General features: G+C 39.5%; 2 protein-coding genes across 5 annotated transcripts in view; both read right to left on the bottom strand.

Moving 5' to 3' along the window:
- Positions 1–8,768: 8,768 nt before the first annotated feature.
- Positions 8,769–11,922, bottom strand: rps17 (ribosomal protein S17). Its single transcript, XM_012814788.3, has 5 exons — positions 11,837–11,922; positions 10,697–10,848; positions 10,473–10,578; positions 9,109–9,174; positions 8,769–8,883 (listed from the first exon to the last, which is right to left on the bottom strand). The coding sequence occupies exons 1-5, from the start codon at positions 11,837–11,839 to the stop codon at positions 8,806–8,808; spliced, it is 405 nt and encodes a 134-aa protein (XP_012670242.1). The 5' UTR covers positions 11,840–11,922; the 3' UTR covers positions 8,769–8,805.
- Positions 11,923–12,914: 992 nt separating this feature from the next.
- The window catches only part of csnk1g1 (casein kinase 1, gamma 1), a 47,524-nt gene continuing 38,161 nt past the window's right edge, over positions 12,915–22,277 (bottom strand). For all 4 annotated transcript variants that reach the window (XM_012814949.3, XM_012814950.3, XM_031569529.2 and 1 more), the window contains one exon: positions 12,915–18,134. In XM_012814949.3, coding sequence (XP_012670403.1) covers positions 18,080–18,134 — 55 coding nt within the window. In that variant the 3' untranslated portion in view covers positions 12,915–18,079. The remainder of the gene's footprint in view (positions 18,135–22,277) is intronic.

The raw sequence follows: 22,277 nt of genomic DNA, 5'->3' as shown, positions 1-22,277 counted from the left end.
CAATAGCTTTTGTTTGTATTGTCTTTGTGTAAACAGTCAGAATGGAGACCTGTCAAAAAGGGTTACTATTGTGCCAGTTCTCCTCTACTTAAGACGAAGTATTCCAAGCTAGTCAAGACGAGAGTCTTGTGGAATCTTCGACTGTAAAGTTAGGTGAAAGCATTGGCAATTAATTCAAAGAGTTCAGCATCAAACACCACATTGTTGGCTCCCCTGCATATACAGTGCATTCAGAAAGTATTCAGACCCCTTCACTTTTTCACATTTTTTTATTTTGCAACCTTATGCTTAAATCTTTTAAATGTATTTTCCCCTCAATACGCCATAATGACAAAGTGAAAAATTCTAAAATCTTGTTTTCACTAAGTCATTTTAAAGGAAAAACTGAAATATCACACTGACATAAGTATTCGGACCCTTTACTCAGTACTTAGTTGAAGAACCTTTGGTAGTGATTACAGCCTCAAGTCTTCTTGGGGAAGCTTTGCACACCTGGGTTTGGGGATGTTCTCTCGTTCTTCTCTGCACATCCTCTCAAGCTCTGTCAGCTTGGATGGAGACCATCAGTGGACAGTCATTTTCAGGGCATCCAGAGATGTTTGATTGGGTTCAAGCCATGCCTCTGGCTGGGCCACTCAAGGACTTGTGTGCTTAATGTGCTTAATGTCCTGTTGGAAGGTGAACCTTCAGCCCATTCTGATGTCCTGAGCGCTCTGGACCAGGTTTTCATCCTGTACCTTGCTTCATTCAGTTTTCCCTCAGTTCTGACCAGTGCCCCAGCCCCTGCCGCTGGAAAACACCCCCACATTGGGATGGTATTGGGCAGGTGATGAGTGGTGCCTGGTTTCCTCCATAAATTACATTTAGAATTGAGGCCAAACAGTTAAATCTTGGTTTCATCACACCTGAAATTCCTGTTTCTCAGTCCTTTGGGTACTTTTTTTTCCAAACATTAAGCTGTTTTGCTGTGCCTTTCAGTGAGGAGAGGCCCCTGTTTGGTCACTCTGCCTTAAAGCCAAGATCAGTGGAGTGTTGCAGTGCTGTTTTTTGTAGCCTTCCCCAGATCTTTGCCTCAACACAATCTTGTCTCTGAGCTCTGCAGGCAGTTCCTTTGACCTCATGGCTTGGGGTTTGCTCTGATTGCTGCACTGTCAGCTGTGAGACCTTATGTAGACAGTGGACTTGATTTGGAAAGGCACACACTGTCAGTCAATTTACCACAAGTGGACAACAATCAAGGTGTAGAAACATCTCAAAGATGATCGAGAGATCTGAGCTGAATTTCAAAGGGTCTGAATACTTATGTCAGTGTGATATTTCAGTTTTTCCATTTTAATAAATTTTAAAAAATTCTGGTTTGTTTCTTTGTCATTATGGGGTATTGAGTATATATTGATGAGGGAGGAAAAGATAATTCAAACTATTTTAGCATAAGACTGCAACATTAGAAACAGTGAAGGGGTCTGAATACTTTCTGAATGCGCGGTACACCCAAAGAATATAATTTGTTATGCCAGACATACAGCAACATGTCAAAGTTTGAAATCACTGAGATGGAATCACTGAAATGTCCTTGTTTTTCAAAGAAATTCACATTATTTCTATTCAAATAACCTAAAGTTGATCAGAAATATAGTGTTGACATTGTTGTTAATGACTAATTGCAGCTAGAAATGGCTGATTTTGACTAGAATATCTAAATAGGTGTAAAAAGCCATTTTTCTGCCACCATCACTCCTGTGTTTCAATGGCACATTTTAGCTATTTTTACAAGATCATGTTGAAAAAGGTCATTCATTAATAAAAAAAACCTTTTGCAATTATGTTGCAGCTGAAAACTGTTGCAATGAAACTGGCCTTCGTTGGGCTACTTTAGTGTCTGGAGCATCAGCACTTCAGGAATTGATTACGGTCTTAAAATTGTCAGAAAGAAGGAGTAACGCATCAGTCTATTATTTGTCTAAGAAATTCTAAGTGATTCTAACCAGGATTCAAGAAGAAGCAGTAGATCCTGGTGCACAACTGAGCAGGTGAATAAGATCATCAGAAAATCTAGTTTGAGAATCTTGATGCCTTACAGGCTCTCAGCTGGGAGCTTTATTTCATAGTACCCATAAAACGCCAGACTCATCGTCAGCAGTGAAGAGGCTGTAGAATTCTGGCCTTGGTAGAGTCTCAAAGAAAAAGCCATATTGAGGCTATTGAGGGGGAAAAACTAAAATAGGCAGAAAGAAACATATTAGGTGGAATATGATTGAAAATATGTTATAGACTTTGTGAGACGCAGAACTAAATGAAAAGATTCCAAAGGAGCTGCTTTGACATCATCTCAACTTTGGTAAAGAAAATGGAATGGTCTGGGGGTGCTTTGGTGCGGGTAAAGTACAGGATTAACAAGGACAGCTAGAATTCCAACTCCATACCTTAACTCCATCACCATGCCATACCCTGTGGATGGCACTTAACTGGAGCCAGTTTTCTCTTGCAACAAGACAGAGACCCAAAGCATCGCTGCAAATTATGCAAGAACTGTTTACTGATGGAGAAATCTTGATTCCTCTTTGCCCCTAAGTCTGTGATACATATTTATTTAGGTTACAAGAACCAGACATGAATACTGGCTTATCCAAACTGTCTGATCTGTCCTAATGTTACTTTACATGTGTCCGTTAACAGACTGTGAGAATGTCATTCTAGAATGCAACTCATGAATGCGTTCCAATAGCCAATGAAAGTTAGCCGTGGTATGATTAAGTAATATGTCATGAGTGGGGCTGGTAAAGAATCTCCCCGTGGCTTTGATTCGAGCGTAGGCACAAGGTCAGAGGCTAGTGTGTATGTGACTCACAATTTCCTGGACAATATATGTGAAACAGTAGCTCCTCTTTGGATCTTGTTCCCCAGACGTTATCTCTGTTTGAAAGGAGCTGCCAAATAACTATTTATAGTTTGCAATCAATTCCAGGATTGGTGGCTAAGGCTACACAATGAGAAAATTTGTTAATGCATGCATAGGGGTTTTCAATTTAGCTACAAGGTTTTTTCGATGCAATAAAGCTCCATGTAGTGAAAGGTCAGTAGGTTCTTAACTGATGTAATTGCCAAGAGCATCATTTCAGTCTGCAACAGAATCAGTTCCTGAGTAGTGCAAGTAATAAAGTGGTGACTCAGCTCATGCTAAATTCAAGTGTCTGTTTCCTCTTTCCCAACACAAAAAAGTTTGAGATTAGTCTGCAGGGAGAAGTCTGAAAAACTAAGTTTATGTCTCGTATGTACCTTAACAATGATTTAGTTAGCTAACTAGCTAATGCTCCATTCTGCAGAAACAACAGAGTTCAGTGTGAAATGAACACTGGTTTCATATTACCGCTGGGTCTTCAATAGATGTGTTTCACCATGAAAGGAAATAGGTTATCGGCTATTTACAGTAAATGTACAAATAAGCTGGAAAACAGAACGAAAAAAAGAAAACAGATTCTAACAGAAAAATGCTTTGTTTTGGTTTTCCTGGGTCATCCAAATCCTGTCATGTACAGACATGGACAAAATTGTTGGTACCCTTCCGTTAAAGAAAGAAAAACCCACAATGGTCACTGAAATAACTTGAAACTGACAAAAGTAATAATAAATAAAAATGTACTGAAAATGAACTAATGAAAATCAGACATGGCTTTTGAATTGTGGTTCAAAATAATAATAATAATAAAAAAATTAAAAAAACGAATGAAACTGGCGTGGACAAAAATTATGGTACCCCTAGAAAAGATTGAAAATAATTTGACCATAGGGACATGTTAAACTAAGGTGTGTCCTGTAATAAGCATTACAGGTGTCTTCAAACTTGTAATCAGTCAGTCGGCCTATTTAAAGGGTAAAAAGAAGTCACCGTGCTGTTTGGTATCATGGTGTGTACCACGCTGAACATGGACCACAGAAAGCTAAGGAGAGAGTTGTCTCAGGAGATTAGAAGGTTAAAGGTAAAGGCTATAAGACCATCTCCAAGCAGCTTGATATTCCTGTGACAACAGTTGCACATATTATTCAGAAGTGTAATGTCCAGGGGACTGTAGCCAACCTCCTTGGACGTGGCCGCAAGAGGAAAATTGATGACAAATTGAAAAGACCGATAATACAAATGGTAACCAAAGAGACCAGAACAACTTCCAAAGAAATTAGAGGTGAACTCCAAGGTCAAGGTACATCAGTGTCAGATCGCACCATCCATTGCTGTTTGAGCCAAAGTCGACCGAGGAGGACACCACTGTTGAAAGCAAATCATAAAAAAACGAGACAGGAATGTGCCAAAATGTATATTGACAAGCCACAGGGCTTCTGGGAGAATGTCCTTTAGACAAATGAGACAAAACTGGAGCTTTTTGGCAAGTCACATCAGCTCTATGTTCACAGACGCAAAAATGAAGCATACAAAGAAAACAACACTGATATCACTGTGAAACATGGAGGAGGCTCTGTTGTGTTCTGGGGCTGCTTTACTGCATCTGGCACAGGGTGTTTTGAATCTGTGCAGGGTACAATGAAATCTCAAGACTATCAAGGCATTCTGGAGCGAAATGCGCTGCCCAGTGTCGGAAAGCTTGGTCTCAGTCGCAGGTCATGGGTCCTCCAACAGGATAATGACCCAAAACACACAGCTAAAACGCCCAAGAACGGCTAAGAGCAAAACATTGGACTATTCTGAAGTGGCCTTCTATGAGCCCTGATCTAAATCCTATTGAACATCTGTGGAAGGAGCTGAAACATGCAGTCTGGAAAAGGCACCCTTCAAACCTGAGACAGCTGGAGCAGTTTGCTCACGAGGAGTGGGCCAAAATACCCGTTGACAGGTGCAGAAGTCTCATTGAGAGTTACAGAAATCGATTGATTGCAGTGATTGCCTCAAAAGGTTGTCCAACTAAATATTAAGTTAAGGGTACCATCATTTTTGTCCAGGCCAGTTTCATTTTTTTATATATATATATATATATATATATATATATATATGTATAAATAATATATAAATATTCTGTTGAACCACAATTCAAAAGCAATGTCTGATTTTCATTTGTTAATTTTCAGTACATTTTTATTTATTATTACTTTTGTCAGTTTCAAATTATTTCAGTGACCATTGCGGATTTTTCTTTCTTTAACGGAAGGGTACCAACAATTTTGTCCATGTCTGTATTACCATTTCGGGCTTTAAATAAATGTAAAACATGTAGAAAAAACTCCAGTGTTCGTACACAGTCCTGCTCTGTAAATGGCTACAAACAAACAGTGGCTCACAGCTTCATCCTCAAGTGAAAGTCAACGTTAATTCAAACTGGGGGGTTTTCAATTAAGCACAGATTTCATTAGGGTTGTTGATGGAATAGGTCTTGATGAGGACACTGTTTCCACAGTCACAGAAATACCAGAGGTAAGACCAAATGTTAAAGGTTTTGAATGTCTGCAGACTTCAAATTATGTAAAACCATTCGCCTTGCTGCAGGACATGACACTTCAGCAAGGTAAGAATTGAGTAAGTATTCATATTGCTTTTACCAACTACATCAGGGGTTTTCAACCAGGGGTCCGTGGCCCCCTGGTGGTCCGCGACGGCATTGCAGGGGGTCCGCAACATGAGCCTATGTTGATCAGTTCACCATTGACTTTTTTTATTTTTATAAATATACCTGGGCCCGTCAACATATTTATGTCTGAATAGCCAAGTCGCATTGCCCAAAATACTGATGTAGACCCATATTCAGCGAAGAAATTACACTGTGCGGGGGAAAGGGGCGTGGCGGCGGCGGTTACAAACATGAAAAAGAAGGGTACAGGACTGTAAAATGTTTTGGGAATCACTGGCACATCAGTGGGCCGCGGATTACTTTCTGGTCAGAATGGTGGTCCCTGGGACAAAACCAGTTGAAAACCCCTGAACTACATTATCAGCTACTCTGAGACATTTTCTCTTTCACCATGTGTCCATTCACTTTACAAGCCTCATCTGCTTATTGCCATTGAAAGTCAATACAAATAACTGGACACTGAGTATCAAAAGTAAAAAATTAGGGCATTGCTGTTGGAGATAAAGAAGTAATGGTTTGGGTTTTTCTTCAGAGTTTAAACAAAATGAGTGAATTAATAAATAATTTCAAAACAAATCTTAAATTATAAACGCTATGCTTATAAATAAAAGGGTTCATTCCAAATCAAAGGTGACCAAAAATAACATGGGGATTCATTGAAATGAGTATTTTTGTAAAGGTTTCTCACAGTTCTTCCATCTATGGGTTCCTTAAGAGTTGGGTCAATGTCTTACCATTGCTACTCCAGCAACATCCTGGGCAGTCTCTCACAGCGTAAGGTGGTAATGTTGTGCAAGACTGCATAGGCCATAGTGATATCACAGGACCTGTCTGAAGTAAACCTGAGGCTTTTTAGGCACTGAATTGTGGTTGCACTTCAATTGGCCAAAAACTCTCTCAATCCGTGCCCTGGTTTTTGTGTGGGCAAGGTTGAAGGCCCTCTCTGCTTCTGTTGCTGGTTCTGGGTACGGTGTCAGCAAGTACAGCATACAGAGATAGCTTCTTTCCCCAAGCAGACCTCCATGAAACTCCCCTACACAATAAGTGTTGGTTAAATGTAAATGAGATTCTTCTATCTGTGGACATGAGATTAAAGTAGATTAAGTAAACCTTGGGTAGCAACAGAGCTTCCAAACAGGTCACAGAGTTCCTGTCAAGGAACAATCTCCTCGAGCCAAACCAGTCTGGATTCAAAAGTGGTCACTCCACCGAAACAGCCCTGTTGTCTGTGACAGTGGCCATAAAAACTGCTAGAGCAGCAGCTCAATCCTCGGTTCTCATCCTGCTTGACCTATCAGCCGCTTTTGACACAGTCAACCACTGCATCCTTCTGTCTATACTGTCAAGTATGGGCATTTCTGTCAGGGCACATTCCTGGTTTTAATCTTACCTCACTGGGCGCTCGTTCAACATGTCATGGCAAGGTCAGCTGTCTGTACCTCACCGGCTCACCACGGGTGCCCCAAGGCTCTGTGATGCGACCACTTCTCTTTGCGATGTACACCCCCTCATTGGGCCCTATCATCCGCTCGCATGGTTTTTCATATCACTGCTATGCAGATGATACCCAACTGTATCTGTCTTTCCCTCCTGACGACACCATTGGCTCTGCGCGGATCTCGGATTGTCTCTCTGATATATCCACATGGATGAAGAATCACCACCTTCAGCTGAATCTGGCTAAAACAGAACTGTTGGTCTTTCCAGCCAAACAGGCCATCCACCACAACATCAAAATTAAATCCTTATCTCTAGTTCCCTCCAAAACAGCAAGAAATCTAGGTGTCATTATCGATGACCAACTGAAATTCACTGACCACATTGCCTCCGTCTCCCGGTCGTGCCGCTTTGCGCTATACAACATCCGCAAAATCAGGCCGTACCTAACCTAGTATGCCACCCAGCTGCTGGTGCAAACCTTGGTGAGTTCCCGCCTTGACTACTACAATGCACTTCTAACCGGCCTGCCAGCATGCGTGGTGAAACCATTAGATGATCCAGAACACGGCGGCACATCTGGTGTTCAACCAACAGAAGAGGGCACACGTCACTCCGCTACTCATTGAGCTCCACTGGCTGCCTGTAGCTGCTCACATTAAGTTCAAGTCACTTATACTTGCTTACAGTGATTGCTGATTCTGCTCCCATCTACTTAAATGCTCTTGTAAGGGCAAATGTTACCCCCAGGATGCTGCGCTCGTCTAATGACTAATGTTGTTTTGCACTGCCATCTGTGCAAGTACAGCAATCTAGACTATTCTCATTTGTAGTTCCACGAACGAGCTGCCTAGCACTACCAGAGCAGGGGCGTCCCTCTCTACCTTTAAGCTCCTGAAGACCCAACTCTTCAGAGAACACCTCCCTTCCTAAACTTGCACTTACAGCAGTTACATTCCTGCACTTTTTTTCCTTTTTCTTATGTAAAATAGTATTTATTGTTACACTAGGTCTCTATTGCTCGTAGCTTGACTTCTCTCCCTTGTACGTCGCTTAGGACAAAAGCGTCTGCTAAAAGACTAAATGCAACAATATTCTCTTGTCTTGTGCAAATGTAACAGTAGCCAGTGGGTACTGTGCTGTGCAGTGAGTAATTGTCTACACAACGCATGCTACACAAACCTCTGTGACAGTGCTGATGCTCGGAAAACGATTGAATCAGAGAGATTTCGATATTGGATATCAGGCAACTTCCATCGCAGATCATCTGACAGCGTAGATGGTGACTTTCAATGATGTAGCACTTTTCTTAGCATGACTGAAAAGGGTCGATGCAGTGGTGTCTTTCAAAATGTAAAATCCAGTTCAGAATTATCTGAACATTTGTGTCATATTCCAGAATAATATTTGGGTTTCACATTGTCAAATCTGGCTTTGCATTAGCTCTCTACAGATACATGTTAGTGCTACATTTGGTTAGGAAAGGAAATACCTGATTTGTGTGTTTCTATTAATCGATCTGTGCTGATAAAGTAGACGTGAAACACTATCTCTGTACAGCTAACTATGGTTAGCTTCTGCTCACCTTGAGAAATTAATTACGAATTAGCTAAGTGACTTGCTTTGTAGTCTGTCATTTTTCAATAAGTCTAGTTCCAAGGGCTGTTTTAGCTTCAAACTAAATTCAATTCAACCCTCATGGAAAATGTAGTAATTCTCTTTTCCGTCATTTTGAAAATGAAATCCAGAGGCTTTGTGGGCTTTTAAAGTTACCTTTATTGAGTTTACAAAATTACTAAACACCTCTTGGTGTCTTGAAATTCATTCCAACAGTTGGCTGGGTAACCTGGAGATTGGAGAGGCCGCCAAAGTCCTGAGGGAGGAAAAAGAATGCTCATTAATGTCGACACACCAAAAACAAGCTCAGCACATACTTTTTAATCCAACAATCTGACTCACTAGAAGAAGAAAAACACTTCAAATACATCAATAATTTCAGTGTTACAGTATATTCATAATCCTGGCATCCAACTGAACTCTAGTTTGTGCTTATGTTTAATAAAGCATGGAACCACTTCCACATTTACTTAGAACTTACCAGCATCTTAAGCATCTCCTTAGTGTCAGGATCCACTTCAATGATCTCCTGATCCAAAGCAGACACCTGCAGACGACAGACAAAATTATATGTTAATAAAAGTATTAAATAAAACAAGAGCAAAGATGACAAAATAGGTCTGGTAAAAAAATACGAGCAACATCGAAGAACCAGACTGAATCTAGAACAGGCTAATCTGCTTAGAACTTGACAATGACAACATGGAAAGCATCTGGAGTACTGTAATTCTCCTTGGCATCACAACAATTGACAGCTTAACTCTACCCATCCAACAGTAAAAGGTCACAGTAGGCTAAGAAACACTATAAACACAGTACAATTAAAACTCGGGAACACCAATGTTACAAATGGCATTTCAACTATCCCCTTCACTCACAGCAAACCTATCCAAGTCAAAATTACCAGCTACTAAGGAAGCCAAGGATACCCTGAAGCCTCTAATAAAACAAAACTTTCACAATGTTATTATAGCACCACTTGAGAACAAGGTAAACCTCATTATCACATTTACAGACTGAGGTAACATTGGCGAGCTAGCCTCAAGAAAGTCCTGGAAGAAACCATACTACATGGATTCATTTGGCTGTTAAGCTCAAAGAACCTTTCACAGGAATTCATTAATGTATAGTACTACCCTTTCAAGATACATCACTACTCAAGTTTGGGAACCACTGTGCTATAACATTGTATCATGGTAAGCCCCTCTTTGACAATGAAAACCTTAAATATTTTAGCAGTTAAGACATTTTTATTCAATGTTATCAGAGCTCTTGTTTAAAACATTTCAAACTCCTCACTGGGTGATCAATCCATACAATATTCATGTTAGGTGCATGTTTGTTGTATTAATTAGGCTTACCATCACTTCCCATCCCATATAGGCCAAGCGGTAGGCCATATTGAATTTATAGCTTACTTCGTAGTTGTATAATAATCAATTAATAGGTTCCTTATAGACTACTAAGCTGTAAGAGCACTGCCATACAAAAGCTGACCTGTAATTGGTTGTTCAGGTTCCTCATTCTAAATTCTCACTATTCATTTAGGTTTTATTTATAAATATATAATTTTCCACCAAATCATATTACTTTATGTGTATGTTATTTGATGCAAAACCCCTCAAGTTCGTGGACATGTGAGACAGACCTGGTTAATTCTCTTTTGACAAAGTCTTCATTTAATATCATTACTACTCCAGAAATGGCATCAATCAATAGGAAGTGTCTTGCAGGATCAACTGAAGTTGCTTACAAATGGCACATGAACCATAAAACCATATTGCAAACAGGTGTAAAAAAAGCCAAAACACCTTTAGCAAGCAATACCGCCAAAACTGCACTCACCTCTGGGACGTAGTTATCCCTCCTCTCCCTCTCCTCCTCTTGGAGTTTAATAGAGATACCCCGCACTGGGCCCCTCTGGATACGCTTCATCAGATGGGTGACATATCTTCTCAGGCAGGGTGCACAAGCCAAAAGAGAAAGCAGTGTGCACAAGGAACCATTAGAAGATCAACATCTACTTAAAAAGGTATGACTATAAAAGGTCAATACTGATTAGCACTCACCCGGCGATCTTGTTGCGAAGTGGCTTACTGGGAATGATGGCAATCTCCTCACACACTCGTTTGTTGGTATGGAAGTCATTACCCAGTCGAGTATAGTACTTCTCAATGATGACCCGGGCTGCCTTCTTCACAGTCTTAGTCCTCACACGACCCTAAGAGGAAACAAAATGACAAAGCAACATGTAAATTACAATTGTCTACATTTATTGGCGTCAATAATTCCTTTTTCTCCATGCAGACGATCATTAGATGGGCAAAGTAACTTAGTATCTGTAGACAGCTAGGGCTTTTTATAGAGTTTTTAAATCCACTGATATATGGTCTGGTAAATAGTCATGTTTCCTTGTAATCATGAATGCATCCGCCAATATTAGAAAAAATAGCTACATTGTTTTACCAACAATATTCTGTTCAATGCACTCTTAACACTTGAAGGCACGCCCACAAGACCATATTTTAGAATCATTACAGAGAATGTTTCTTTAAAATTTTAAACGCACTTAACCAGCCAATACACAACCAACTCACATTGCAACCACCACCATCAACATAGACGGTACTGATTAAAGTTAGCTAGCGGCTAATCTCTGAAATACTGACTTCGACGTGTTGACCGGAACTAGGAAAATCACACAATAAGTTGCAACGTATAAATTAAAAGTAATGCCAGCCAGTTGCAAATACTACTACGTTTTTATTCCCGCTAACTGGTTTGACGCAGCTACTAGCAGTAACGTCAACTAAGAATGTCTGTGATTCCTCGGAAGGGATACAGATACAAGACAAACCCGGGACGCTATATACACTATACATATGCAATTCCTAAGTTACTAATCGTTTATGCTTACAAAGTGCGTACTATACATCAACACATTGTGGGAAGGAATGGACACATTATAGGCACTTAGGTCCCTAGGTAAGTAGCTAAAAAAAACGGCTAGGCCATGTAGAAGCTTGCTAATACAAAATGATATCGTATGTAGTAAATATATATTTTCAATCAGGTATACAGTCAATAAGGTTGATATAACGATTAACATGATGTGCAATCGGTTAGAAAGCCTTAATACGTATCCACAAAGCAAAAATATAACATGGATGGTGCTAGATTGTTTAAGGGATAAAAGCCTCACAACTCACCATGTTGGCTACCAGGTTGGGAAAAGGAATTGCAGTTTTGACGGGCGGAAGTTTATAGATCAAACCGGAAGTAAAAGGGGACGTTCTAAAACATTTTCACGATGCTACCACCTACTGAGCAGTAGGTGTACTTCAATTACCTGTTACTGTTACAGGACATTATACCCATTGTCAGTGGCAAAATACCGCTTGAAATTCAGTTACTAGGTTATTACTGTACAAACACAAACATAGAAATATTTGTTTTCTATAATTTCACTGATGTGGCTTTGTACTATTTTTCAAAACTCCGGTCTATGGGATTTTACATGTATACTGCTCTCTAATAGGAACACAACCACTAGGGGCGTAGGTCCCCCACATATTCATATCAATTGGTCCTTTACAGACACAAATCCAACTTTTCTACATGTAGTGTAGACCTGAATACATCTTAATAAATGAAATACATGTAAATTCATGAACAGTAAATTTGTCTCTGACCTGAAAGTAGTCGTCTGTGATTCTAATCCAATGCACTTTTTGAGGGAGATGATTTGACAGTGCGACAGGAAACCAATAAAGTGTCTCGGACCACACCATTGCCAATCAACACACTGCACAGAAGGCAGGGGTGTAATTTGATTGGCTGTTGAGCTGAACAACCTTTTTCCAGAATTGTGGACTGAACCTTTAAGTCCTAAACCAGGAGGTAGCCCATTACACATTCCTACAGAGCCAGATGGATTAGCATGTCCACTCATCTCAGTGGAAACAAAACAAGCGCTAGTCTTCTGAAACCAATATGTCAGACCTGAATTGGGAAACAAAACATTTTGGCTAGATGAAACCAATCACCAGTGTTATAAGTAAGGTATTTAGCAGACACTTTTGTCCAATGCAAAATGTTGTTATCATATTTTGATTTCAGACCCAACAATCAATATACATATGGCTATGTTTAATAATTAACCATCCAAATAAATCATAATAAATAAGGCTGTAGGTTAAATAAATGAACTAGTAAATATGAATGGATATAGACTGGGATTAGAGACCATGCAATTTGTACAGATGACTGACTCAAACTCTTGACATGTAATGTTAAAACACTTTTTTTTTAATTTTACATAAAAACAGGTGCAAACTTGAGGTTTCCCTTTAAGTGTGGGAATAAAAATTGAATCTGAAACATTACAAGTGACAATTCACACCAGTCCTCAGGAATAAAATAGGCATTTAAGATAGAAAGAATAAGGACCTTTATATTGTCAAAAAAATACAAAAGGAATGAAAAACAGGTAGGTTCTTCACAACTGAAGCCCTTGACAAGGTTAAATCATTCAAATATATTTTCAAGACATTCATATTTTAACACAATATCCATAATACATCAGATTCAATGTTTAGTCATAGCCTTAAATCACCACAAGAGGAAGAGGAGGCAATATACTCTTGAAGTACTACTAAATTCTGCTTTCCACTATCGTGGAGGAAGAAAAACCTTTTTTTGCAAAACAATGACCGTGAACTCTTAACAAATGTTCACTTAATAATAACAAACAACTGTAGTAAGTTTAAAACAGAAAGTCCCTCAAATAATTTGAATACAATAAGAGAAAAGTGCCAGATGTGCAAATCCATTTTTATCAGAGCTCTTTCCACCTCTGACATTTCTGCACATCTGCTGTGACACATTCAGAACATAATTAACATTCCAGCAAGATAGGCCATTTCAAATCCAAATCATTGGAGGATGAGGGGGCTATAATCTGGTTTATTGGAATGATGAACAATGTATTAAAGCGGCATCCTTCAGAAAATTCAGCACTCTAGGTGTAATGTGGAGACATTACAATCACATCTACTGGATAAAATCAGGGCAAAGAGCCTCATGCCCAGAATCTGAAATAGAATGCTTGCATGTGTAAGAGTTAGTAGCTTTTCCTTCACAAGCCATGCAGATACATACCATACAGACGCACTCTCATCTCCCAGACAGTCTTAGGGATGAGTGGCAAACTGCGGAATAAAAGTCTGCCAGGTTTGAAACTTTAAATTTCTCCCACACTTGTTGAGGTACCAACTGTGTATGAAGAACTGTATCTCTATAAGATTGACACACAAACACTTCCATACGAACATTCAGACATTACAGTTGTATGCAAACTTTGGGCACCCTGAGCAAAATATGTATTTTGTTGATTTTTGAAATGAAAAGAAATAAATACAACCCCTGCAGCAAACAAGCATTTAAAAGTGAGAAATGAAAGTCATTATAACATGTGAAAAGTTTTGGGCCCCCTTCCACTGTAAAGTCTCAAATAAGACCTCACAAGTTAATATTATGTTCTGACTTCTTAGGAGCAGGTTAAGAATCGTCATTCGCAGCTCAAGCCGAATCTTGAGGAATTGTTTGACTCATTTCAACTTAAATAGCCCTCTCTAAGCAACGGACACAGGATCCAACTGAACCTATTTGATGCCCATAAAACAGAAGATTTTAAAAACATACCAAAGCATTACAGCTGGCAATTCCCAATGACCCAAATACTATTAAGGAAGTACAGCATTTGATAAGAATCCCTTGACAACTGTTAAGTATGCAGGTAGATTATTCTGTTTTATGATGGCTGTTTCTAGCAGCCAGTGGCATAGGACATATACAAATACAGAGAAGAGTAGATTCCACAAAATATCAGCAAATACAAGATGTAAATGTAGTCAGTGAAGAAACGGAAGCCTACAAGACAGATGTCTAAACAGGATAATGATTCAAAGCATATCTTACAATACACCATGAACTTCTTCAAGAAACACAAACCGTACTTTTTGGAATGCCCAAACTTAAACATGATTGAAAATATGTGGGTAAATGCATCTTAGTACTTACAGTGATCTGCAAGGAAAAGAGGGTGAACATTCTTAAAGCAAGAATAAAGACTTTTTGCGGTCTACAAAAATCATTTCTGGCTTAGTCGCGTGCCTAGACCTTTGGACACGCTACAATAACTGTTTATTTTTCTCTATTTTTAAAGCCTCACTGTTTAATATTGCAAGGTCTCTACTTACTTATTTTCACTTTCAAAATCAACAAAATCTGTCAGTTACACAGGGGTGCCCACACTTTTGCATACAACTGTTTATAGATGCCCACATGAAGTCAGCCCAGCCTATGCATGGTCTCAGAGACGTTCAACTCAAGCTTTTATCCCACTGGAGCAGTCAGTCTTCAGTGAGGAATGATTTATGCATTTTAACTGTCTAAACACTGAAAATGTGTCTTTGACTGCACATACACACAAGCAAACATGCTGACTTGTTAAATAAAAATCAAACTGCCAAAATGTTAGTAGTCATGACAGCAACACCAGCAAACCTTTCTGTAAAAGAAATATTCATTCAAGTGGGTCAAGGTTCTCACAAAGATCCATCTATGTAAAACCATCCACTTTCCAATTTTGAAAGGTTATGGAATGTGATCTAGTCAGTGCATATGCTAAGGTCAGTTGTGAATATATTGCCAAAGCAGGTCTGTAGCAACACTGGCCATCAAGTGAGACATCCAATCAGGTCCCATGACTTTGAACACCCACAGAGTATACAGAGGACAGTAGAGTTATCACATTTGTATTGTTTGTTTGTGTGTGTGTATGGGGGGGGGGGTGCCTTTAAAATAGCATCTAAATTCCCTATTAGTGTAACAACATTCAACGCAAAACATCAACAATTTCAGTTACAGAAGAGCCCGCTTAACAAGCCACAAGCTACTGCTACTTCCTGGCCTGATGTTGACAGTAGCAAGAGCCGCTCCTATGAATAGCCAACAAGCTCTACAGAAGGGAATACACAAACAAACAAAAACAGAGGCACAACAATAACTCAACTCTCAAATGAGATTAAAAATAATTAGAAACAGCAACAGAACACAAAACATTATATTGCAGTTTAAAGCAGAAAACTGACTTTTCAAGTACTTTTGAAATTAGTTCCACACACAGTTGATACTCAGTCACTATGAAAATGAAGGGGGGAAAAAAGCTCTGTTAATGCATTTCGCTCAGATTGTACACATCGCCTAATGATCAGTTTATTGGCTCTGCTGTCTGAGGCTGCTAATGATAATAGTGAACTTCAGGGTAGGCACAGAGTGCAAGCCTTTCCCCAATACTTCTGAAGGTGAGGTACTAGCTGTTCAAACACAAATCTGTCTGATAAATCAGCGTCTGACCTTACGACAGAATTTATCTTCAATGTTCTCATGTTTTATCAGGGGGGCATGATTAATGCATCATCAGCAGGACATGATTAACGTTTCAGCATTGTTCGCCCGCAAAAACATCCCAAAGCAGCATGTAGAATGTGCCCAAACATATGGATGTCCAAACCAAACAATTAGACGTCACACAGAATGCAATCACTGTGAAAAGGAAGTAGTACAGGCACTCATTTTCAATATCTTGTCTCATAGCAATTCTCCACTGCACTCCTTCAAATCTTCAGATGGATCAGAGAATCCAAGGGATTCTGGGGAACACAGCCCATCAGTGCAGTACATTAAAGGACAGGACAGGAAAGAAAGGTACAGGCAACGCCAATAAAAGTAAACAATAGCTTAACAATACACTGTGCAGTCTCCCTAACACATAGCTCTTGGTCTTTCAGGGTTTTCGACAACATATGGCAATCTTACCACAGACAGTACTAATACATTTTTATGTTCCATTTACTGTACATTAGAAAAAGTAAATAATATAAAAAAAAGAAATCCAAGGGGAACAATGCGCAATCTTGCAAGAAAAGCAAGGCAACCTAGTCATTATTGTGTTTAGATTTTCATTCCCAAAAAACAATGCCGTGCAATGTATGCAGTATTCAGGAAACCACAACTCGACCTCAGCTGTACCAAACTTCCAACCCCAATCCTTGAACACTGTTATATACACTGCACCCAGTGAAGTTCATAACAGACCACATCCACTGCTCAAGACCCTTCTAAGATCTGGAATGAGGATGTAAAGTTTTTAAAAAATCCTGGAACAGTTGCCTGTCGTCTACACACTAAGAGGTCCAGAGCAGTGAAGAGAAATGTCCAAGGGATTGTTAGGGTTTGATGGCGACTTAAGACATGCTTGGATAGGCCGTTAAAGTTTAAGGCATTGACTTGGTTCGGGTTCCAGGAGTAGAATGGTTTAAGACGACCTTGCGCCTCAACCCTACAGACTATTCTGCATTGTCTTTATGTGCCTCACCCAATCCGACTATATTCTGCCTTTTCTTCCCACTGATAAATCTGCTAAAAATCCAATGGCACAGGAATAAGGGGTGCAAATGGTAAACAGCGTCATCACTTTGCCTAATGTAATCATGTTTACCAAGAGACAAAAAATAAAAATAAAAAACATTATCTGTGTACAATGACCTGAACATTCTGATCTCCGGCATTCATCTGTGTGTATGAAATTAGTCTGTTTATAGCAAAACTCAATTCAAGGCAAAGAAAAAAGAAACATATGGAAACTAAAACAGCACAAACTGTCGACAGAGAGAGTGCTTTACAACAAGCATCTCCGTAATTAAAGAAAGCCAGTGACATTTTAGAAAACCATGCTGCTGAGGCATTTCACCATCTAATCAAAGAACATGATGCCAGTCTGTCAAACATAATGTATAGGGGCAAGCTCAAGGCCATCATTTCATATGTTGCAAATAAGTATTTGGTGTTTTGGTATGGAGCCGTAGGCAGTTTGTCTGTCTTTTGCATTTGTCATACTATGGCAACAGCTGATGTGTTCACAATCACAACTGAACAACAGAGGCTCTGTGTTTGAATAACAAGTGCAAGCTGCGACCCCCCCCCATCCCCCACACAAATTATTTAAAAAAAAAAAATCCATTTGTTATTTTGCAACTCCCCAGGTCATTCCACTTCCATTCATATATCTTGGTGAAGGGAGAGTGTTAATTTACATGTACACAGGTAAGGTAGGTGGACAAAATGGGGGTAAGAACAAACAGCAAATAAAACTGATATATTAACCATGGCTGTGTCCAACTTCCTATCAAGCCTGTGCACCAACACATCTGGAAAAAAACAATACACATACAAAAACAAAACTGAAAATAAATTAATTCACTGGGAAAACACAATGCATGTCTCACTCTCAAATACAGGGTTCCCAACTGGAAGCCATTAGTATTTCTTCTTGGGTTTTCGATCTTCTTTCAGAAGTTCAGTTCTTCCCCATCATTTGACTCAGTAGCTCATTTATGTCGAGGTGTGTTCTTTTTCCGTTTCCTCTTGAAGAAGCAGCAGCACCTATGAATATACAGATGACACAATCATTACTGACGCGTTCAGTCACAATAGTTGTTTACATGTCAAATAATGTGCTATTCCCTAGATATTTATAAGGCATCAGGAAGATTGTGAAGAAAGACAAACGCTGAACAAAAGCTACGGAATGTACATAGAATAAACCTAACTAATAGCTCAAAACAGTCACAGAGACCAGTATTTCCACAGCAAAAAAAAAAAAAAAGTGGATAGGTTTGGTAAAGCAAGACCTAAGATCTTGATACAGATGTCTTTTTAATGTTGTGGCTACAGACAACCACATTCAACACCTTTACTGCATGTGAACTTAACCCTTTGGAGTCGCGGGCAGTCAGCAATGCCAACACAAATGATTTGATGAATTTCTTAAATCGTGATTCTACTCTTTGCACCACTTTAACACACAAATGTGATAATACAGGGATTAAAGCAAAATCTTTTGACTGAATTGGTTTTTCAGGCCAATCCTATTCCCCATCTACAATTTGGCAGTTACAGAGGCGGCCCCAGATTAGCGCCGCCTTTTTCCGCTGTGCGGTCACTACCTATAGGTTTCCATGTAAGAAAGGCGGAGGCAGCTGAAAAAAAGGATGTACATGTAAGGGCCGTTATATGGTACTCCGTACTTCACGATTTCGGACACATGGGAAGGGCCAACACATAGATGGAACGCCCTGGAACGCCCTCTCCGTCGTCTCCGGGGCCCTCGGAGAGCTCTCCCGTGCACCGTTGAAATTCCTGTCGGTCCGTCATGCCGTGCTGTACAGCGACGGATACCCCTTGGCCGTGATTGGTCCGTTACGACATAATTTCCAAAGGACATCATTTCCGGAATCTCACATTTCTGGACCTCGCGTTTCCTGTTTCATTCCCTATATATCACAATACCGCCATGTTTAAAATCCACAAAAAAACTTAAGAAGATGGAGATCACGAACATAGATATATATATATATATATGTCTATGATCACGAACATCAAAGAGCGCATTGCGAAAGCGGTCCGGAAATATCCTCACCTCTATAACACATCGCTAAAAGATTACAAAGATGCGCGAATGACTGCCAATTCTGCAGCGGTAGAGCTGGACACTAAAGACTGCGACTGTTTCCTGTTTCATTCCCTATATATCACAATACCGCCATATTTAAAACCCACATGAGCGCCAGCATCTGACAGAGTAGGTGCCAGAGCCTGGCAGGAGCAGACAGCAATTAAAATATTTTGTCCAAACAACCTTTGGACATAATTATTCATATCATATCATATCATGGGACATATCCAACAGCCTCATTAGAATCTGCATCGACTATGATGCCATCTGACAGAAATATCTCCATACAGTTAATTTCTTTTAAACTTGCTTTATGATGCATTTGCCGCCTGTTATCACGTTGTGACAGCTAGGATACAAACAAATTCCTGCAACAGGAAGAAGGCTGTTATCCTAAATGTGAAGTTATTTTATTCTCAAAAAACGCCCGACAGCAAGTAAAATATTTAGTCGCTCACACAAACAAGCCCTGTTAAACTCACAAGCGCGCACAAGAGGGAGATAAGCATATTGAAATAAAATTATTCACATTGCAAGATCGGAATGAAATGGCCTACACATTACACACGCTAGGCATCTGTATATGCCTAAATAAAACTCACGTTATATGCTACACCAGAAGAGGCACGAATAAAACAAGTCTTACCATTGAAGATCATTGAAATGTAGGCTAAGTACACGGCCACATTCGTTATAAAACTATCTACATAGTCCAACCATCGAGGTTTAATCCATGTTGTTGTGGAGAAAGAAGACGGCATCAATCATATTTCATTAAAGCTTCACACTTCTTACATTGGACATATCAAACAGCCTCATTAGAATCCGCATGACTATGAAGTCTTCCGACAGAAATATCTCCATACAGTACATTTCCCCTCATTAAGTGTCATTTTAAACTCTCCAGATGACAGTTTCTTTTTTTTTAAAAAACGTTAAGTGCACAAAGTGATTTAATTTACTCTCAAAAACGAACTTCTGCATTATATGAAGCAAACATGTTCCAGTGTTGGGAAAGTTCACTTTCTACATGAACTAGTTCAGTTCATAGTTCACAAATTTTAGAATGAACTAGTTCAGTTCATAGTTTATAATTCAAAATTTAGAACTAAGTTCACAGCTCCAAAAAATGGAGTTCTTTTTTTCAATATGCTGCGAGTTATAATTTTTCTGCAATACCGCTCTCGGCCTCTACGCAACTCGGCGCACACACATTGTATTTGCTTAAAACACATAGAAAACACAGCTGTCACGCGGCTATTACCGGACCAATACCTTTCAAACTCGGTGATATTATTCACAACTCATTTGTCCTTCATTCTATCAAATATGATTAAACAGCATATGGTATTGCACCCGTGAGGCAAGGGAGTAGAGTTTTGTTCAGTTATCTCTCTAGACTGATTACTGACCAACCTTCCACCTTTGAATAATGTAACTTATAAACACTTCGTTTTAAAGCGCTGTGGCCGTCCTTAAAATATGTGTCAATAAACGAACTTCTCCATCATGTGAAGCAGACAAGTTGACTTTACTATTTATTAAGATGTTTTAAATATGGAATGCTTTATTGCGCAGGCCGCAGTCTCTCAATTTGCCAAGATGCTGATTATGGATTATCCGTGTGCTCTGCCCTGCTATTGTTTCTAACAATACGATATTTCTTTGTTTGAGTGTGGTTGTTTAGTGTGATGGGGGTATATTATCGTTACTGTCTATAAAGGAAGACATTGCAACAGGAAAATCTCCTGCTGATCTCCATTTGCCCCCACCTGTCACGTCTCTGCGACCCACCAGTTGGGCTCTCCCCACACTTCGAGAAACGCTGTGGTAGGGGGAAATTGACAGGGTGGTTGCAATAATAATAAAAAAAATATTATTATTTTAGTAATTGATACACATGAAGTTTAGTTTAAGGCAAAGGGTAGTGATGGATAAAGTTTTCTATAAAAAACAAGTGAAGTCTTTCATTCTCACTTTCCACTCTAAAACTATGAACTGAACTGAACTATAAACTGGTTCAGAATTTAAATGGTGAACTATGAATGTGAACTATTCATGTTTACTTGTTTGAACTGAACTTTGAACTGGTTCATGAGAGGTGTGAACTTGTACAACACTGTCAGCTTGTCGGTCTTGACGTTCAGATGCTGTGCCTAAACTAGCTATAGGCTACCATCATCTCGTCACATGATAAAATAGAGACTTGACATTGGACCACAACATACATATTACCCAGCAATCATCATTGCAAATCAATGACAAAAATACCAAAGAAAATAAGAACCTATTAATTTCAGGGAATCGTTTTTTCATAGTTTTAATAGTGTAGCCTATATAAGATAAGCATATCATTTTGTTATAGAGTGCTACTATTTTCCCCACAAATAATACCTACCATGATAGAGATTAGTTTGCCCTTTCAGGTGGTTATATAGCATTAGACACACTCTTGAATATAATATCATGTGACTACACCTGCTGCACTTATCGTCTGATTAGTGACAGCTGGTGGGAGGGTCACACGTGTGGTGAGAGGTGGGAGATAAACAACGACGATTTCTAACTTACAAAGACGCAACAAAGCAACGTGTTTTCGACTAAAAACCGCTTCTCCACCTACTGTTCTGGTGGTGAATTGTGCACCCCCAGCCTTCGGAGAACCATAAAGGCAACAGAAATGCTAATTAATCCGTCCTATCCGGCGGCACGCCCATCCGTAACGGAGTCCGAGTACCATACTGGCACCTTAAGATGACAATGTAAATGCCCACGTCTGTGGAGTGACTGCTGTCTGTCTGCCCCTCATCACCACCCAGACGTGGAGGAGCCAAAGACTTGACAGGCTCTTTGGAAGAGTTGACCAGAACAATCTCATCCCCCTACAGACTGCTTGTGTATATAAAATCACTTTCCGCCAAATGCTAAGAAAGTGCTATATACCTACAAAAACATTATAATTAATATTATTATTATTATTATACCCAAGAGAATCACCTAAAGTTACTAAATCAGTATTTCTTGCACATATTCCAGTCCAAAACAGTCAACTCCTAATTGTAGATTGTTTC

This window comes from Clupea harengus, chromosome 6 (genome assembly GCF_900700415.2).
Source record: "Clupea harengus chromosome 6, Ch_v2.0.2, whole genome shotgun sequence".
Lineage (NCBI taxonomy): Eukaryota > Metazoa > Chordata > Actinopteri > Clupeiformes > Clupeidae > Clupea > Clupea harengus.
Note: the sequence above shows the minus strand (reverse complement) of the source record. Positions and strands in the feature narration are given on the sequence as shown.